Raw genomic sequence first — 20,251 nt, forward strand, 5'->3', positions numbered from 1 at the left:
GAAGCATTGGAGGAGATTGTGTCCCTCAGAAAGTCGATGGGTCTGGAGGTAGATGAGGGTGATGTAAACGAGCTTGTCAAGGAACATGAGGAGGAACTCTCAACTGAGGAGTTGAAGGAGCTACAGATGATGCAACATACGGAGCTTCTGCAAGAGATTAGTAGTGAGGAGGAGGCAGAGTCGGAGGAAGTGATTTCTACAAGTGAAATTAAGGACATGCTGGCAATGTGGGAGAAGCTTCTAAGTTTCACTGAAAAGAAACACCCAGAAAAAGTTTCAACTGGTCGTGCTTCAGCACTTTTTAATGACACTTGTCACATTTCCATAACATTTTAAAAGGCAGGCAAAAGCGAACATCCTTGAATAGATTTTTATTCAAAAGTCTTTCAAGTGAAAGTGCAGCCAAAAAGGCAAAATCAGGTGATGATTAAATGAAAAATACGTAATGTTAAGTGTAGGTTAAGTTTAAAGTTAAGAAAGTGCAGTTTTTTACAATTAAGTTTTTGTGGTTTCATTTTAAGTAAGGAAAGTGCAGTTTTAGTCTTTAAAGTAAAGAAAATGCAGTTTTAGTTTACATTTAGTGTTAAGAAAGTGCAGTTTTAGTTTACGTGTCTACAGTGCCTGCATCCCTCCCTCCCTCCCTCCTCCTCTGTCATTCACCTTCGTTAGCAGCACTTGTCTGTCTCCAAGGTAAGAATACAGTACTAAATAACACTTTTTTCTTTTATGCCATATATTTTGTTATGCATTCATAAAGTATACATGTGTGTTTCTTAATTAAAAACATGTCTTTTTTCATAATTTAAGATGGTTTGGGGATGTTTCACAGGGCTGGAATGGATTAATTCTATTTCAGTTATTTTAAATGGGAGAAATTTGTTTGATATACGAGTTGACTGACTTACGAGCTCGGTTACAGAACAAATTAAACTCGTTATCTCAAGGTACCACTGTACCTCATAAAGTGGGATCATTCAATTTGTATCCTCCTGTGTTTGGCTTATTTCACTCAGCATAATGCTTTCAAGGTTCGTCCATGTTGTAGCATGGGTAGGAATTGTTTTCCTTTTTAATACCAAATAATATACCATTTTTTTGTATATATAACTAAGATTTTATTTATCCATTCATCCATCAATGCACATTTGGGTTAATTGCACCTTTCAGCTATTGTCAATAATGCTGCTATGCATACTGGTGTATAAATATCTGAGTCTCTGTGTTCAGTTCTTTTGGATGTATACCCAGTTGTAGAACTGCTTGATCATACTGTAATTTTACGTTAACTTTTTGAGGAACCACTGTACTGTTTTTCATGGTAGCTATACCATTTGAAATCCCCACCATCAATGCACAATTGTCCCAATATCACCACATCCTCCCCAACACCTTTATTCTGTTGTTTTGATAGCAACCATTGTGGCAGGCCATGCTTTGAGTGAGGTGGCTTTATTAATTTGAGACAATCCCTGAAGAGGACTGGCAGCTAAGAGTTGTTTCGCAGAAGTGCTCCCAGCAGCAGGGTTAGAAATCCTTTATTCCCAAAAGAGGATCTGAGTGCAGCATCTATGCGTACACCACAATGGCTTTCTCAGTTCTGCCACTTATGGGACCCTCTCTGTTTTTCTGAAGATTTTTCTCTCTGCCTCACATGGAGATTTACCTTCTCAAAGCCATTTTTTTCCAGTTATACTGTCTGTTTCTGGGGATAATATTTGTAATTTGTTAGACTTATCTGCCTTCTAGTTTCACTGAGAGTGTGGTTATTTGTTTCTGTTGTTGTTCTCCAAACAACAACAGTCGTTTATTTTTGGGAAAAGGGGAGATTGGAGCAAAATTGCTCCCATATTCCTATTGAAAGAAAAAGAAAAATTGTTATAGTTATGTCTGGTTTTTTTTGAGTCTTTCAAATGAATCTTCACAATAGTCAGATTGTTTTCAAAGACTTCTAATGAGTTTATAAATTGGTAGTTTAAGAGAGATGAGAAGAGCGGATCCAAGATGATGGTGGGCTAGGTGGATGTTAAACTCACTTCCCCTCAGGACCAAATGGGAGTTATAACTAAATTTAAGAACACTCATCCTGAAAAACCAACTCAAGACTAAATGAAAAGGAGTCTCATACCAAGAATTCACGAAGAAGCCACCTCAAGACTGGTAGGAAGAGCTAAGAGGCAAAAAGGGCTGGCCCTGCTCTTACAGGTGGCAGCTGAGGTTCTGGAAGAATATCTCAGCAGCGGGGAGAATTCCCCCTGTGAAGTGTGGCACCTAAAACCCAGGTCAGTCTACCCAGCCTAGAGAACCAGAGCCAAGAAGAGGTGCCTGCATAGCCGTTGGCTGTGAAAAGCAGCGAGGTTTCTGTCTGCCTGAAAGAGATGGGAATCTGCAGAGATACTGGTACCCTCTTAAAGGACTAACACACAAAATGTTGTTCAGAGCCACTTACCCTGGGATCTGGTGGAGGGAGGGCTGAGCGGACTAGAGACCTGTGAAGAGAGCCTGAGGTTAGCAGCTCTGGGGAGTGACACATTTGGAGACAGCCACTAGGACCCCTGTGTTGAGTCATTCTCCAGTACTGCAGGCACCATCTTTCTTGGGCAGAACACTCCCTTCTGTGTGGCATCAGCCTAGGAGAAAGCAACTGTCCCATCCTCAGGAATTTCTCTCGCCCCACCCTGTAGAGATTAGGCCCTGCTGAGGAGGTAGCAGTACTGGCTGGGGAATGGAAGTCTAGACCAACTTGGGGGTGACAATGACTTGGTTGTCTGGTTTTGAAGATGGAGCCATTCCCCTTACTGACCCAAGAATTGGTCTGGTGCTTCCTTCTCAAGGGAGACTCAGTGGAACCATTGTCCTGGCTGTATGCAGACCAGATCACTGGGCTCTGGAGGCTATGCCTACCCAATTCCTGGTGGGTGGGTCCCCCTACTTCTGTTGGGGGAAAAATCCAGGTCAGATCAAAACCTGTAGACCTGAAGTTGGGGATAACCCACCACCTTTCCTAAAGCCTGGCTGGCACCCGCCCCACTGGGAAGATCCACTAGCCCCACACTCCTGACTCTACCTGAGGCTCTTTCAGTGGCAGAACAAGCAACCCGCAGACAGAAGCAGATGGAGATGAATCTCAGGGGGCCTTGGGTCTTTTGCTGACCTGCCCCCAGGCCCAGTGCTGGTAAAGGCCAGCCTAGGTGTGCAGCTTGGTCCTTCCATGTGCACATAAGCCCAGCAAAGGCAGCCACAAACCGTAGATTGCTTGTAGCTCCAAACAGGTTGCTGAGGACCAGTCACAGGCAGTGTCCTGAACTGGCCTGCACCAGGTTCTCTCCTAAAAGGCCCAGAACCGACACTCCCAGAGCAGGCTAGTTAGCTTTATAAGCAACATATCCAAAAGGGGAGCTTGTCAGGCACTGAACCCAGCTGACGCATATTCTGCTTCCTGTGGTCAGCACATGCACAGCAGCTCATATGCACTGGTTGCAGTAAAGCCTCATGGTAAGTCAGACTGAGGTTAGATCCCATGCACGATGGGTCAATAGCAGTCAAAACTCAATTACAATAGGATAACATACAATACATAACCCACACAAGGGACATTCCTGGACACAGAGCTCAGGTAATCAAGGAGTCTGCATTACTGGACCCAATAGAACACCTACTACATAAGGCTATACCATGAAGACTTATATAGAATCATAGCAGATCTATCTAAGATGTAGAAACAAACACAAAGAGGCAACTGAAAATAGTAAGAAAAAGAAACAAGCCCTAAATGACAGATTGGGAGAAGTCCCCAGAAAATGAAATGGAGATAAGCTATTTAATGGATACAGAGTTCAAGGTAATGGTTATACGAATGTTCAAGGAACAAAGTGAGAACTTTAACAAAGAGATAGCAAGCAAATATTGTTGATTTTGTCATTGTGAAGGTATATTTCAAGAATAGAGTATATTTTATTGAATAGTTGTTTCTTTGGTTTATATTTTTAAATATTTGTAATATCATATGTAGGTCTTGGTTTTTATTATTGTTCCAGGTCCCACAAATATAGGAGATAGGCTTGTACATTACAAATGCTCTCCCTTCTATAAAGGAAGTCTCAGTAATATGGCTCTGGCTAGCTGCAAGGAAAGCTGGGAAATGTAGTCTAGCCCAGGAGAGAAAAAAAATAGACGGTATTTGTTGAAAACATCATGGTTTCTACCATACACTGATATGATAAAAAGAAACCTTAATAACTTTCAAAGCACCAGATTCTTTAACCTATTTGGTATCAGTGGTTATGTGCATTGTTTGCTTTAAATTACCAAGTGTCAGCTTTCAGAATTTTAGATAATTTACTGCAGGTTCAGTTTTAGTATTGATATGCAAGATGATTTTCGATGGTTCTGAAACATTTTTTACTGGTTAAGCATTTATGAAAACGCAGGCCAGGTGATTTTGAGAGTACATTTATAAAAGCTAGGGACAGTGGAAGAAGAACGGACATAGGATAGAAGAAGCAATGGGAGAGCCACGGCCAGGCTGCTTCGGCTCTCTAGAAACAATATGGAGAAGAAATGAGCCAACATGGGAAGTCAGAGAAAAGGCGGCCTTGGGGACAGTTTCAGGGGTTTAGTCTGGGAGAAGCTGCCACTGCCCATTGGTCCCCTGGTTGCAAGCCTTTTGGGGACCCTTAGAGTTTTGGGGACTTATGGGGGAAAAAGAGAAGGAAGTGAAAGGCATGGGTATGTTCTTGGGAGGGAGAGCAGGTGCTGACTTGAGGTTTTTAAAGGCTGAGGATTTAGGGGCAGTCTTAGGGGAGGATCCAAGAGAATATCCATCAGCTTTTCCAGGTGTGTCCTTTCAAGGTCATGGCCTCCACCAACTAGTCAGTGCCAGCAGGGGATCATTAGTCATGGTAGCTGGTCCTGGTGTCCCCCACCCAGTTTTGCTGCTTTTCTGGGCCTGGGGCTAAAATACGGCTGATGCCTAGATGTTACCTTTGGGGAAGTGACCTTCAGTATCTGGCTGTAAATGGCTTGGCCAGTGTGTTCAGCTCTCTGACTCAGTTTCCCTATTCTACTTGCCAAGGAATTTTCCTAGCTTCTTACTATCTCCTGCCTCAGTTAGATAATCATCTACTTTACAAAGTGTTCCCCCCTGATCCTGATATTTCTGGTGGGGCTTAAAACCACCCTGCTCTGAAGATGGATAGTTGGAATTCACCTTTTTAGAAACCACCACAAAAAAAAAAAAAAAAAAAGGCTCAAAGACCAGAGCCATGTGATGAAATGCGAGACTGTTATAAAACACCAGCAGAAAAACACTCCCGCTAGGCTGAGCTCCTGCCCAGACTACTACTGGCAGAAGCTGGGACTCCTGTCACTGGGGACTTACGAAGAAGGAGCTGCCTGCAGTTTCTGTGGGGACAATTGGAATTTTGAGCAGTAGGCTGAGGTGTTCTGAATGCAAATCACGAACAGCAATGAGCTAGTGTCCAGCGCTGGCAGTTGGCTCTGCAAGGGGTTCTGCATCAAACTGCTTCCTGCCGCTGACTTCAGGGTGAGTGTTTGCGGAACGGGCTGTCGCAGCCTTGCGGAATGCTCTGCTTTCTGATTTGAGTGGCCAGGCACCTGGCAAGGCTGCTTTCATTTCCCTCTGAGCATTTCTCTCATCTCTGCAGGTAGCACAGTTCTCAGAGGGACCCTCGATTAACACACATTGAGGTTTACTGCTCCGGAATGCTGGGCTGCAAAAGTCAGGGTCCAGCTCACGTGAATTTACGGAGAGATTGTTTCTTGATTCAAGATTTTTTCCCCCTAGGATTTATTGCTTGGAAGGAGGGGGAGAAAGTGCTGGTCATGGAGAACAGAAAGCGTCAGGCTCCTAAAGGGAATGGAACTTTTGTTTCTTGATTAGCAACGTTAACGTCTAGGGAGGACCTTTCTTCTCTTTTGTTTCTTGCCTCCTGGTGTTTTGGTGTCTTGCCAGTTTTTGACTGCCCTGACTGCAAGCATGTCAAGCTCTCCCAAGGGCATCGGCTTGATCTACCCCCCTCCCACCCCCACCCCCACCCCCGGAATCTGGAGGTCTGGAGCCGGCTCAACAATGTGGTGGTTTCTTGTCTTCCCTCTCCAGCCGCCACAAGGCTAACCCTGTGTGAGCCCGCTCAGGGTGGTTTCTCGTCTTCTGGTTGCTTTGTATCCTTGGTTTTATCGACTCAGCAGTGTGTGGGGTAGTGCCTTCTGCAAAAAATGAGGAAGCCTGGACATCTATCTTCTATTGGATTCTGAGGAGCCTCCAACTTCAGTAGTAGTGTATCAAAATTCAGTTGGGCATCCATTCTTTCTTCTTCATACTCTGAGAAGTTTAACTCAATTTTATGTCTTTTGTTTTTTCATTTATCATTTATTATTATTTTTCATTTAATTCCTCATTTACTGAGCAATTCATATGTGCCAGGCAGTATTTTGGGAGCTGAGGAACAGAGTGTAGAATAAGGTATAATTCCTGCTCTCGAGGAATAATTTATAATCCAGAGTAGTGCCGTCCAACAGGATATTCTTGTTGGAATCCAAGGGAGTCCGAAAGACCAGAGTAACAGGCTTTATTGAAAGGAAGAAAGGAACCCTGCCAGGCACTTCTCCGGGAGAGAAGAGCACCGGTTACAGACTAGGGGGAATTATATAGTGTTTAGGAGAGCCTGAGGGGATACAGAAGCAAAAGTTCTGGTATGTCCGGAATGCTCCTCCTTGGGGGGCTTGCCAGCTTCTTGGAATTCCTCTGTCTCAGGGGCAATAGTCCAGAAAGGGTGAGGTCTGACAGAGAAGTGAACATCAAGGGGGCAGTTTGGAATTCACGCATCTATGAATTCTGTGGCGATGGAAATGGTCTATGTGTGCATTGTCCAAGGCAGTGGCCACTAGTTACATGTGCCTACTGAGCAGTTAAAATGTGGTCAGGGTGACTGAGGAACTAAATTTTGAATTTTGTTTATTTTTAATGAATTAAAATTTAATTGGCTGCATGTGGCTGAGATGACAGATTTAGCTGATGAAGGAGAGCGAGCCCCCTTTCCATTCAGACCGGCTGTTTAGGTAGATGGTAAAGGCTGGCGAAGCTAAAGGCACCAGCTCTCTGGGTCCTTGTCTCACATACCCAGAGGATGGCCCTGAAACAAAACGGGCCCAATAACTTCCACACAGTTGTGACACACCCTTGCTGAGAAGCCAACTCTAGCCTGCAGCAAAATGGTCACGAAGCCTGCAGCTCCGCCCTGAAGGGGTGTGGCAGTGGGCTGGAACGTCCTGCTCTGGAACCAGAGAGGTGGATGGGAAAACCGCCTGGTGGCAGCCTCCCCACAAGATAGGGAGAGACGCATGAGAAAGCCATCTTGGGAAGCCTCCTCTGGTGGTCCTCGCTTTGCCTGCAAACACAAGGAAGTTCTCCAGGGTACAAGGTAGAGCCTTTCCCTGCAAAAGGTCTTAAGTGCTAGAGGCCAAAGGTGTTAGACTTTACCCTTAAGTGAATCTGGCAGCTATGGCTCAATAACTGTTGTTAGAGGAAGAAAGGGAATTGGGGAGAGAATATAATTTCAATAGCTATTCAAAATAACCGGTTCTTCTACTTGTTGGATGGTTGTGGTATATGATTTTCTTTCCAATTTTCCTGGGACCATTGCTCCCTTTCTAAAATTGTTTGTTAAAGAGGAAGCACAGCGGAGCAAGAGGGATTGTGTTACCAACTAACGTAATCCCGCTGATCAGTTGCTTCATTATAAAGACCGATTTATTGTTGTTGTCCTTTGTGAAATGAGTTGGAAGATTGCAATTCCCCATCACTAATCTTATGAGTCTTGTCCCCATTCTTGCAACCCTTCTCTTCCATTTTAAATTTTTCTTAAAAAATCACCTTATCGGACCATAAACATCTTTGTAAAATGCAACTGCTTACTAAAATATAGAAGAGTGGTATGATAAATAACAAAATGAGAAAAACCCCCTAAAAACTGCTTGTTATTACAATGCTGTTCTTACACTATCCATACTTTGTAGTGTTTACAATAATAGCAAAGGGCCATGGTACAGCTGAGTTGCAGTGTATAAAACTTCTTTTTATTTTTAAGTGAAAAAGGTGAGATAGAGTGACAGACTCCTGCATGCACCCCAACCAGGAACCACCTGGCAACCCCCTCTGGGGCTGATGCTCAAATCAACCAAACTATTCTCAGTGCCTGAAGCTAAAGCTTGGACCAATTGAGCCAACCACTGGCTGTGAGAGGGGAAGTTTAAGAAGAGGGAGAGAGTGGGGAAGAGAAGCAGATGGTTACTTCTCATGTGTGCCCTGACCGGGGATCAAACCTGGAATGTCCACATTCTGGTCCAATGCTCTCTCCACAGAGTCGACCGGCCAGGGCAAAAAATTCATTTTGTGGAATGCAGACTTTTCTCTGATTTTCTTCCTCAGATAAAGTTTGTTTACACTCTTAACTTCTACCAAGCATAAGGGGAGTTTGGAGATGTTCTCCAGGGAGGAGAGGCAAACATTACGAGCCCACTATCCTCCTCACCATGCAATATAGTGCTCACTAACCATCAACAGCCTCCCCATCTTCATTCAAAACTGAGAATGCACTCAACCACTTGAACAGTTCATTTTCATACTTCTCAATGGGGTGACCTGATTTGGTTGCTCAGTTACTACCTGTCATTGCATATACTAGCATCCCATGATATTTGAAGTTCAAAAGTTGTTTCTTTTTTTTCCAATTAAGAGCTCTTGTGGAAACTTTAGTGATATTTTTCAGAACCCTAGGGCTCCTCAGAACCCCAGTTGAGAATCCCTGGTGTATACGTACAAGTTCTTTGTGGTGTGTGTGTGTGTGTGTGCGCGCGCGCGTGTGTGTGCATGTGCACCTACAATATGTTGTGTGTATTTTAATCCTAGACTTTTCTTGTTTCCACCTAATTGATAAGGCAGTGTTCTCTAAGGAACAGATGACACATAGGCCTGTTAAGTCAGAGGTCTGGTAGGCTTACAATCAATTTTTGAAAAGGCAACTTACAAAACTTTTTCTTGGATTCCTACCAAATCTTTATGAAGGCACACCCTGCCTTGACCACTGATGACAGAAGATGACTTAATGTAGCCCATATTCCAAGGGAAATGACACTAGGGTTACTAACTTTATGGCTTCCTCTTAGTCTTTATTTGCTCAGGAAACCTAAGACACCATTCACAAGCACATATTATTCACTGATCAAGTGGTCTCTCTCTCTCTCTCTCTCTCTCTCTCTCTCTGTTTGTTGCATGGGTTTGTTTATGACAAAGCTACATCATCTTCTTAGGAGAACTGCTTCTTTTAGGAAGTTTCACTATAATCTAACTCTTGCATATTACTTGGTGTAAATGGCAAAAAATTTAGGTGCAGAATAATAATGACAATTATGAGTAATTTCTGACAAGTCAAAATCAATAAATAAACACATTTAACAGAGGCTCCAGAAGAATTAGGAAATAAAACGTCTAGCATTCAATAGTTGGCTGAGAGCTCAGAGCCCAAAACAAAATTCTAGCTTTAAGACAGATTCTCTCAAAGACTGAAGTCTTCTGAAACCTACCTTCTTGCATCTCCCTTTCCTTTTACATTTATACACATAACCCCCATCCTTCTAAATGAGCCACCCTTTCTTCAGGAGCTTCTTAAGATAAAAACAATCACATTTCTCTCTGTCTTTGTCTCTCTCTCCTCACACTCCCACACTCCAAGCCCAGAATGACTTTCTGTGATTTTCTGAGCACATCTTCTGAATCTTGTAAAATTAGCCACATACAAAGAGTCCAGGACCAGGACCAGTGTGTGGCAAAGGAGGCTCCTGGGGTCCAAACTTTTAGGAGTTTGATCATGCTAATAAAATTTGCTACCTAGCGGCCATTTTGCCTTGCTCTTTGTCCTGACCCTGATAGAATGACTAGTGGTCTCTGAGTTTCAATTCTAAATTCCCAAGAGGAGAACAACCCTGGCACATCTTGAATCACATCTTGCCCTGATCCAATGACCCCAGGGTTGAGGTCACATGGTATAAACATAGCTAGTGAGAGTCCATCTCTGGGCTTTAGGAGGCAATTCTCAGGTAAAGAGGAACCATGACTTGGGAAGAAACCTCAATATTTTATATTACAAAAGCACTCTGTAAGTAGAGTAGTTTTATTACATATTTGGTGCTATTTCCCCCCTGCCCGTTATGAATCTCCTAACTCCTAAGCATGTCCATGGGATGCTACATGAGTATCAACAGGATCCTTAGAGTTTAAGCGCATTGTCCCTGTGCTGGAGGAGTTTGCAGTCCACTGGGGAGGATCAGATGAGAGGCAGGACGCGTGCTGGAGAGTGAGAATGGGAAACAATTCAAATGAACTCAACTTGAAAACAAAGTCTATATTGAGTCAATCCATTGTAGAGAAGTTTTGAGAAGGAAAATAATAATAAAAAGAATAGGGAAAGGATTTATAAAATAGGGGAAATTATTGATCCCTTCTCCATAATCTTTTTTTTGGGGGAGGGGTGGGGGCAAAGGAAATAGCAGATACAGAGGCTTCCAGGAAGGGTCATGTCAGAAAATACCTACAGAGCACCCACATATTACAAGGGACATGGGATTTTTAAAAAACATTGTCCCATCTCACTGACACAAGTGAAAGACCCATGAAATTTGAAGTGATGCCGCCTTCTTCTGTCAAGAACGTTCCCAATACAGTATTGAAGGAAAACATGCACAATCATTCAATTAATTCAACATTATTCCATTGACCATGAGTTTTAGTTTACATAAAATGGCCAAAAACGCAGGTTGTTGATAAGGGATTAGGTTGGGAGGGAGTATGGTCTTTGCAGAAAATCACTTTTTAAAAATAATTTATTGATTGATTTTAGGGAGAGAGACAGAAACATCAACTGTGTATGTGCCCTGACCAGGGATCAAACCAGCAGCCTCTGTTCATCAGGACGACACTCTAACCATCCGAACTATCTGGCCAGGGCTGCAGAAAAGCACTTTTAAAGTAAGTGCAAAAAGGCATTTTCCCCTTGACTATTGCCTGTCTCTGATGACTTTTTCCACAGCTAAGGATTGAATACAGTGGTGGGATTCAAATAATTTAGCAGCTGGTTCTCTGCCCTAATGACCATTTTAAGTATATAAAAAAATGATATACAGAAAGGTAGCTTATTATTTCATGCATTTAATACTTAAATAAGAGCAATAAAAGAGGTACACAAAACTAAATTATGTTATGAGTTTTAAAATATTAATGAAAAAATATTAAATAAAACCTAACAAAAAACAATAAAACTGTTAAGATATTTCCATATTGCTTCTTGATTGATGTCCTCACTTTCAATTTTTCCACCTATGGATGGAATAAACATTACTATGGGCACTTAGAATACACTGTTGCACAGATGAATGTTAAAAAAGAGTAAGGAATGTAAATTTGTGATTTCCACATTGGACAGCTGCCCAGGCACCCACCTGAGAGAGAACCCTGATTACAAGTGCCATTTTAACAACTGGTTCGCTGAACTAAACAAGAAATTAGGTATTAGTTCTGCTGAACCAGTGCGGACCAGCTGAATCCCATCACTGATTGACTGTCAAGAACCCCTTTCCTATCCCTGCCCTGACAGAGCCAGTTTCTTTCCCAGAAGCTTTTCTACTCACAAACCTAAAGCCTTTATTTCGTATTCCCCCCCCCCCGAAAAAAATTAAGGATCTCTTGGAGAATCAAGCTTTTTGAGGAGTCAACTACTGTTACAATGTATGTGAAGACACTGTTGAAAAAAATAGTACATACCTGCCAGAGTTTCATATGAGAAATTTTTTTTAGAGCTAAATTTTGGAAAGGGCTCACTGCCACCCTCCACCCCCAGAACTGGTAACTGTTTCTATGAGAATAATTAGAATGGCAAAACTGACTAGCTGGCCTTTTCCCCCCCGGCTCTCACTAACTCAGGGTCAAACTCAGCCCACACAATGCTCTACTACTCCTGCTCCAGGTTTTCTTTGCCCAATGCCTCTCATTCTAGTTCATAGTTTCCCAGATCCCATTTTGTTTTTATTTTCATCTGTGTTTGTTTATCTGTAAACAGGTTCAAATCCTTTAAGAAATGAAGTATAGAGGAAGGAAGGAAGGAAGGAAGGAAGGAAGGAAGGAAGGAAGGAAGGAAGGAAGGAAGGAAAGGAAGGAAGGAAGGAAGGAAGGAAGGAAGGAAGGAAGGAAGGAAGGAAGGAAGGAAGGAAAAGAAAAAAACACCCCAAATTTTCCTTATAATTGAGCAGAGTAAGAAATGATTAAATGTACATTAAAGTCTCTTTACTACAAAACACATTTTGACATTTATTACTCCCTTGGGAAAGCATAAAAGCAGAGACAAGATCATAAACTTTAATTTTCCCTTTAAAAAAGAACAATAATAGGTACGGTGAGAAGAGCAAAAGGTCAGTTTTACAAGGGCAGGGAGGGATTAGAGACAAATACAAACCCCACAATATATTTGTTTATGTCACTGTAACCCAGATAGGCCTGGGGACTGAAAAGCAGCACCGATCCTTCCTCTAAGCCCCTTATCATGCATTACCCTTTTGGGTCCTAATAAACACCCTGCGAAATTGGTCACATGGGTATTACCTCAACTGAGGCATCAAAGTTCAACTTACTTTTAAAACCACGAAAGCCAGATTTACTGCAGTGTTATAATGGATAAGGAGGCTGTGGTGTCAGCCTTAGCTTGAATTTCCAGTTCTACTGTTAATTATTTATGACACTTTGAGCGTGTCACTTAATGCGTTTCCTCCTAGGTAAAATGAGAACACTGAGTACTCTCTGCACGTCCTCTTCTCCCTCCTCCAAATGTTCTGGCTACCTTGCTCTCTCTCTCGAAATCTAACTTGGCCAGACCTAACGTAAGCTTTGTCTGGAGTTTTTTCTTGGAATTTAAGTCTCTAACTCAGGGGTCCCCAAACTACGGCCCGCGGGCCACATGCGGCCCCCTGAGGCCATTTATCCGGCCTCCGCCGCACTTCCGGAAGGGGCACCTCTTTCATTGGTGGTCAGTGAGAGGAGCATAGTTCCCATTGAAATATTGGTCAGTTTGTTGATTTAAATTTACTTGTTCTTTATTTTAAATATTATATTTGTTCCCGTTTTGTTTTTTTGTACTTTAAAATAAGATATGTGCAGTGTGCATAGGAATTTGTTCATAGTTTTTTTTATAGTCTGGCCCTCCAACGGTCTGAGAGACAGTGAACTGGCTCCCTGTGTAAAAAGTTTGGGGACCCCTGCTCTAACTCAAAGTGTCCTCTTCCACTGCAGGTCAGGAAATACCATTGGTGATCCCTTAGCCATCTGCCAATGATCCATCTGACAGCCACCCCAGCAAGTGCCCTTGCTGATGAGCCTGTGCACATCCAAGCGACAGGCCTGCATCCATTGCAGCTGGTGACCCTCCATGCATCTCTGAAGGATGAGAAGGGAAATCTGTTCCGGTCCAGAGCCTTCTACAGGGCGAACCAGGTTGGCGAGCTTGACCTGAAGCAGGCTCCTTCACTTGGGGGCGACTACATGGGGGTCCATCCGATGGGCCTTTTTTGGTCTCTGAAGCCTGAGAAACCTTTCAGGAGGCTGTATAAGAGGGAAGTGATGAAGAGCCCCTTTTTGGTCACCCTGAAACTATACGACTCACTTTATATTGAAGAATCCCCCACAGTTCAGCCCAGGGCCAGCCAGGTGGTACAGCGCTGGTACCACCGCCCTGGGACGCAGCGGGTGCAGATCCGAGAGGGGCGCCTGCGAGGAGCCCTTTTTCTCCCACCAGGTGAGACTGATCATTTTTTTAAGTGAGGGGAGGAGAGATAGAGAGATAGACTCTTATATGCGCTCAGACCAGGATCCATCTGGTAACCCCTCTCTGGGGCTGATGCTTGAATCAACTGAGCTATACCCTCAGTGCCCAGGGCCATGTCTTGGACCAACCAAGCCACTGGATGTGGAGCGGAAAAAGGAGAGAAGAGGAAGAAGGAGGGGGAAAGAAGCAGATGGTCTCTTCTCCTGTGTGCCCTGACTGGGGATGGAACCCAGGACGTCCATACACTGGGCTAATGCTCTACCCACTGAGCGAACCGACCAGGGCCAGAGACTAATGTTTGATGGTAGAGAAAAAAATTGTTGATGGAAATAAAAACAAAGACAAATAGCATCAAATTATTGAAGAACTAGTATTTCCCATAATCTATTAAAACTAACTTCCCCTCGTGTGTTTGTGTGAGGAGGTGGAATGCCCTTTGCCCCACCTGTGCTGTCTACTTGACCTCTGCGCCCCCCACCATTCTCATCTCTTCTTTCAGGAGAAGGCCCTTTCCCAGGAATCCTTGATTTGTTTGGGAATGTAGGGGGTCTAATTGAATATCGAGCCAGTCTTCTGGCTTCCCATGGCTTTGCGGTCCTGGCATTAGCATATTTTGCCTATGAAGACCTGCCCGACCGGCTGCAGGAGGTAGACCTGGAATATTTTGAGGAAGCTGCCAACTTGCTACTAGCTCACCCCAAGGTATTTAAAATACTCTTCATTTTACCTTGCAACCTTATAGTAAAAAACAAACTAAAAAATCACAGATGTCTGTCCTGTCCATTTTACCAAATTGTTTAGACTTGGGCGCATAGCACCTGTTTATGGTTAAAATAGGAATGCTAATATGTACTTTATAGGATTGATGTTAATATCTACCTTATAAAATTGTAGGGTTGGTTAGAGACAGATGTAGTACTTATTGGCATAAAGAAGACAATAAAAAGGGTAGATATATCATGATTATTTTCAGTGGGACAAAAGCCAAGACTTCTTATATTTAAATTTCTTATGATCTCTTCACAAGTGGCTCCTCCATGTTTTATCAGCCACCAACGTCAAATCTCAAATCAGCCACCAATTCTCAGGCTTGACATGTTTGCAAACTTCAGTGATTATCTCAGTGTGAAGTAAGGCTAGCATAAATCACATGAAAGAGTTCTAAGACTAAGAGCAATGCAGAAGTTCAATATCAGAGCTGGGCCATGAGTTCAGAACAGGATTATCAGCAAAATTGACTTGGATGCACCATCTGACTTGGCTGAATTAGCTCTTTAGTTAGTTTGAGATCCAGGAGCAGAATGAGGCCTAAGGTAAAGGTTCAATGTCAGGAGCTTTGGAATCTGGAAAGGATGGGTCATTTTATAATTCTCTGTCAAACATCATTATACTATTGAAAGTGTGGTCCCTGGACCAGGGGCCTCAGCATCACCTAGGAGTGTTTGCAGGTAGACTCTGAGGCCCCATCTCTGAATCAGTATCTACATTTTTAAAAAGATCCCCAGCTAATTCACATGCACATTCAAGTTTAATAGGGACTAGAATAGTACATCTGATAACTCACCTTTTCTTTTTTAGAAATTACACATCAGATGATGATTCAGTTCAGTTCAGGAGGTCACAGAGTACTGGTATTTGTGGTAATGACTAAAAAAAAAGGACCCATAGGGAGAAATGTCACATGGTCAAGTGTCAGAAGTGACATTCTGTTAAGTTGAACCATATTCACTTATTGTTTTGTAGCTGAAAACTGTTCAAATATCAGTTATTTCATATGATTCGGCCTAACAGTGGTAACACCATCACACCAGCTAACATGTAGTGTCTGTTTTTTAGACTATGCTCAATACTTTGTATGCACTGTCTCATTTGATGCTCACGAGAACTTTGTGAAATAAGTACTGTTGACATCATCCTCATTTTTCAGATGAGAAAGCACGGTCAGATAAAGTAATGTGCCCAAACTACACAGCCAGTGCCAGAGCCCTCTGGCAATGTCTTTGCTCCAGAACTGAAGTCATCCTGACTCCCTGACTTGTATTGTTTTCTCCCTGGGGAGCCCTGACTCTTTTCCAGGTGAGAGAGGATATGATTCCTATGGAAACACTATCAGTGTCTTCATCTTAATTGTCACCGCCATCATCATCATCATCCAATATATGTGTGATTTTTCTAAACCTCTTTGTCTTTTTTGAAAGGATTGACTACAAGGAATTAAATCCTATACAAAATGTTTTTTTTTTTCTTCCATTTCAAATTTAACCATTTGTGACATTGTCTGAGGAGAAAGGGCAATTGACAAAATCACTTTGGAATTAGATTCAGCAGAAGGGGTTCAACCCCCACTAGGCCCCTTGATACTGGTGTAACCTTGATCGAGACTTAAACTTCCTGAATCTCAGCTTTCTTGAAAGGACTAACTGAGATAATGTGTGTAAAGTACTTAACCTCGGGTCTAGAGCAGGGATCGTCAACCTTTTTCATCTCATGGCACACATAAACTAATTACTAAAATTCTGCTGCTCTGACCAAAAAACAGGTATAATTTAGATTCATTCTTGTCAGACAGCTATTGTTGTGTTGGCTGTTGTCATTTTTTTTATCTGACAATCTAAGGGAAAAGAGGTCAGTGTCTTTGACTAAATAGTCAGGTATTGCATGTTTTAAAATTTTTTGTGGCACACCTGGCTGAAAATTGCTGGTCTAGCAAATAGTAGACTCTTAGTAAATCTACTTTGTCATCTTTGCCAATGTGGTGTCTTCCCTTTCCCTTCCCCCACATCCTCAACCAATCCCAAAGGGTTTTAGGTTCTCCTCATGAATCTTTCTCAATATATCGACTCTCTTCATCCTTTTCCTGCCACTGTTTTAGTTTGCTCTCTAAACGTTGCTCACCTGCCATACTGCAGTTGTGTATTAATCTGCTTCCTAGCTCCAGTTACAGCCCTCTTCTTACGCTCCCAGTTCCTCAAGCAAATGGTTTCCAAATATGGATGCCCACTGGGTTTCCTACAGAATATAGTATCCGATTCTTGGCTCTCTCGACCCAATTGCAGTAGGAACTTGAAAAACTGAATCTCAGAAAGCTCTAATTAAAAGTTTTTTTTTCGCCTGACCAGGTGGTGGCAAAGTGGATAGAGCGTCAGACTGGGATGTGAAGGACCAGGGTTCAAAGCCTCAAGGTCACCAGCTTGAGCATGGGGTCACTGGCTTGAGCGTGGGATCATAGACATGACCCCATGGTTGCTGGCTGAAAGCCCAAGGTTGTCGGCTTGAGCTCAAAGTCACTGGCTTGAGCAAAGGGTCCCTGGCTCAACTGTAACCCTCCAGTCAAGGCACATATGAGAAAGCAATCAATGAACAGCTAAGCAGCCACAACGAAGAATTGATTTTTCTCATCTCTCTCCCTTCTTGCCAGTCTGTCCCTAACTGTCCCTCTCTCTGTCTCTGTCTCTCTAGCTAAAAAAAATTAATAATAATATTTATAAAATGCTAGTTAAATATGAACTATGCCAACATAATATTTGAAAGAACCTAGAAAAATTTTATTAGCTGGAGAGAAGAATTTGATTCTTCGGAAAGCATATCTGCCTCTGCTCTTGTGATGTTGTATGCTGCGGGTGAATTTAGGCTTTTATAAAACTCTGCCTTTGAAAAAGTTTTTATTTATTGTTTCACTTGCTTCCCAACAATAATCCTGCAAGGTGAGTAATATTTTCACCCCCATGACACACAGTAAGGCTTAAAGAGGGGAGGTAGGTAGTGTTCTTAGTCACAGAAGCTGGCGAACACAATACCAGGACACCCCCCCCCCCCATTTTCTAACTGTCCATTATATGAGTTTATGGCCTGTTGCACAACTCCTTCTCAGTGTATGGCCTGTAATGGGTTCACTTTATTTTTTGTTTCAGATCCAAGGGCCAGGAATCGGAGTGATTTCCGTGAGCAAAGGCGCAGAGATTGCGCTGGCAATGGCCTGCTTCCTGAAGCAGGTGGCAGCCACCATCTGCATTAATGGGCCCAATGCTATCCTTGACTTCCCGCTCAGGTACAAGGATCTGGTTATTTCACCTATCCCCTCATCTATGGAGAACATGCTGACGGATGTTTCAGGAGCTACCATCTGCCTCCACATCAAGGGGGACACCCGGAATAAACTAAATCAGCAGAGCGTGCTTCCTATTGAGAAGGCCCAGGGTCAGATCCTCTTCATTGTAGGAGAGAATGACCAAGCACTCAACAGCAGAGAATGTGGTACACAGGCCTTGGAGCGACTGAAGAGTCATGGGAGAAACAATGGAAGGATGCTGGTCTACCCCGGGGCAGGCCACCTCTTAGAACCGCCCTATGCACCCCTATGCTACGCTTCCCAGACCTATGGCCATTCCATAACCCTGCTCTGGGGAGGGGATCCTACTAAGCATGCGGCAGCCCAAGAGCACGCCTGGGGAGAGATCCGGAAATTCTTCAGGCAACACCTTACTCAAACTAGAAGCCAGCTCTGAGCAAGGGCTGAGGGTGACATGGGGTAGGGAAACAAGAAATGAGAATAAGGCAGGGATGTGGTAAGCAGAGGGTTCTCTTCTAATTTTTCTATATTCACAGTCAACTTGAATGAACTGGATGAACTGGAAGAAATTTGGGACCTGGGCATATGTACATCTGGAGAATTTTGGATAAATTTGTATGTACTTTGAATTTTATGTTAAATTGAATCTTAGTTTATATGCACCAGAATATGTTATTTCAGTGCAGACTGAATAATCTTTTGTACCCCAGGTAGGGAGACCTTGGGTCCAGGTGTTGCCAATCTATATAAATATCCTGGAGCTTCCAAGTTACTTACAGAAATGTAAGTAATTTCAACTATTTTGATTTGAATTTCTGACATTTGATATGAAAAGTTCTAATATCACCATCAAGTATAATACTTGCTATAGATTTCCAGAAAATAATTTAATTTTTTTAAAGACTGGGGATGCTTTTTTTACACTTATTAAAATTAAATGAGTTAATATATTTAAAGAACTTAGAACAGTGCCTGGCACATAGCAATTTCTATATGAGTTAGCTATTATTATTTTCATAATGCTTTCTCCTTCAATCTGTTAATGTGGTGAATTACATTAATAAACTAATTTTGCTAATCATCTGACTTTAATAGATGAATTTCTCATATTGATTAATTTGGATTTTAAAATTTATTGTGGGCCCTGGCCAGTTGCTCAGTGGATAGAGCATTAGCCTGGTGTACGGACATCCCAGGGTCAAATCCTGGTCAGGGCACATATGAGAAGCAACCATCTGCTTCTCTTCCCCTCCCTCTTCCCCCACCCCTCTTCCCCTCCTACAGCCAGTGGTTCGATTGATTCAAGTGTTGGCAAAGGTATTGAGGATAGCTTGATTGGTCCAAGCAGTGGCCTCAGGCACTAAAAATAGCTTGGTTGATTTGAGCATCGGCCCAGGACAGGGGGTTGCTGGGTAGATCCCAGTCAGGGTGCATGTGGGAGTCTGTCTCACTATCTCCCCTCCTCTCACTTGAAAAAAAAATTTATTGTGTAACCAACCTGGTCATTTATATTTTCTCAGAATTTCACCTATATTTTCTAGAACACATTTTTTTCATAATTTTTTGCATATTCCGTTATTTATTTGCATGCTATCTCTTTTACTTCTCAGTCTGACTTGCCAAATATTTTTCTACTTTATTGATCTTTTCTTTTTTTTTTTTTTTTTTTTTTCAGTGCAGTTCTTTTTTTTTTTTTTTTTTTTTTTTAATTAAATTTTTATTAATGGTAATGGGATGACATTAATAAATCAGGGTACATATATTCAAAGAAAACATGTCTAGGTTATTTTGTCATTAAATTATGTTGCATACCCCTCGCCCAAAGTCAGATTGTCCTTCGCCACCCTCTATCTAGTTCTCTGTGCCCCTCCCCCTCCCCCTAACTCTCCCCCTGTCCTCCCTCCCCCCACCCCTGGTAACCACCACACTCTTGTCCATGTCTCTTAGTCTCATTTTTATGTTCCACCAATGTATGGAATCATGTAGTTCTTGTTTTTTTCTGATTTACTTATTTCACTCCTTATAATGTTATCAAGATCCCACCATTTTGCTGTAAATGATCTGATGTCATCGTTTCTTATGGCTGAGTAGTATTCCATAGTGTATATGTGCCACATCTTCTTTATCCAGTCTTCTATTGAAGGGCTTTTTGGTTGTTTCCATGTCCCGGCCACTGTGAACAGTGCTGCAATGAACATGGGGCTACATGTGTCTTCACGTATCAATGTTTCTGAGGTTTTGGGGTATATACCCAGTAGAGGGATTGCTGGGTCATAAGGTAGTTCTATTTGCAGTTTTT

General features: G+C 42.5%; 1 protein-coding gene across 4 annotated transcripts; it reads left to right on the top strand.

Annotated features, from left to right (window-relative positions):
* The first annotated feature begins 5,319 nt into the window (after positions 1 to 5,319).
* BAAT (bile acid-CoA:amino acid N-acyltransferase) lies at positions 5,320 to 18,873 on the top strand. Of its 4 annotated transcripts, none has more exons than XM_066367534.1 (4): positions 5,320 to 5,542; positions 13,352 to 13,853; positions 14,383 to 14,585; positions 17,795 to 18,873. In XM_066367534.1, exons 2-4 carry the CDS (start codon positions 13,391 to 13,393, stop codon positions 18,386 to 18,388), a joined length of 1,260 nt encoding a protein of 419 aa, XP_066223631.1. In that variant the 5' UTR covers positions 5,320 to 5,542; positions 13,352 to 13,390; the 3' UTR covers positions 18,389 to 18,873. The 4 variants fall into 4 exon arrangements, with proteins under 4 accessions (XP_066223631.1, XP_066223633.1, XP_066223632.1 ...); XM_066367536.1 differs by lacking the exon at positions 5,320 to 5,542 and adding an exon at positions 7,350 to 7,439; XM_066367535.1 differs by lacking the exon at positions 5,320 to 5,542 and adding an exon at positions 10,914 to 11,041.
* The last annotated feature ends 1,378 nt before the right edge of the window (positions 18,874 to 20,251 follow it).

This window comes from Saccopteryx leptura, chromosome 2, assembly GCF_036850995.1.
Source record: "Saccopteryx leptura isolate mSacLep1 chromosome 2, mSacLep1_pri_phased_curated, whole genome shotgun sequence".
NCBI classification, from domain to species: Eukaryota; Metazoa; Chordata; class Mammalia; order Chiroptera; family Emballonuridae; genus Saccopteryx; species Saccopteryx leptura.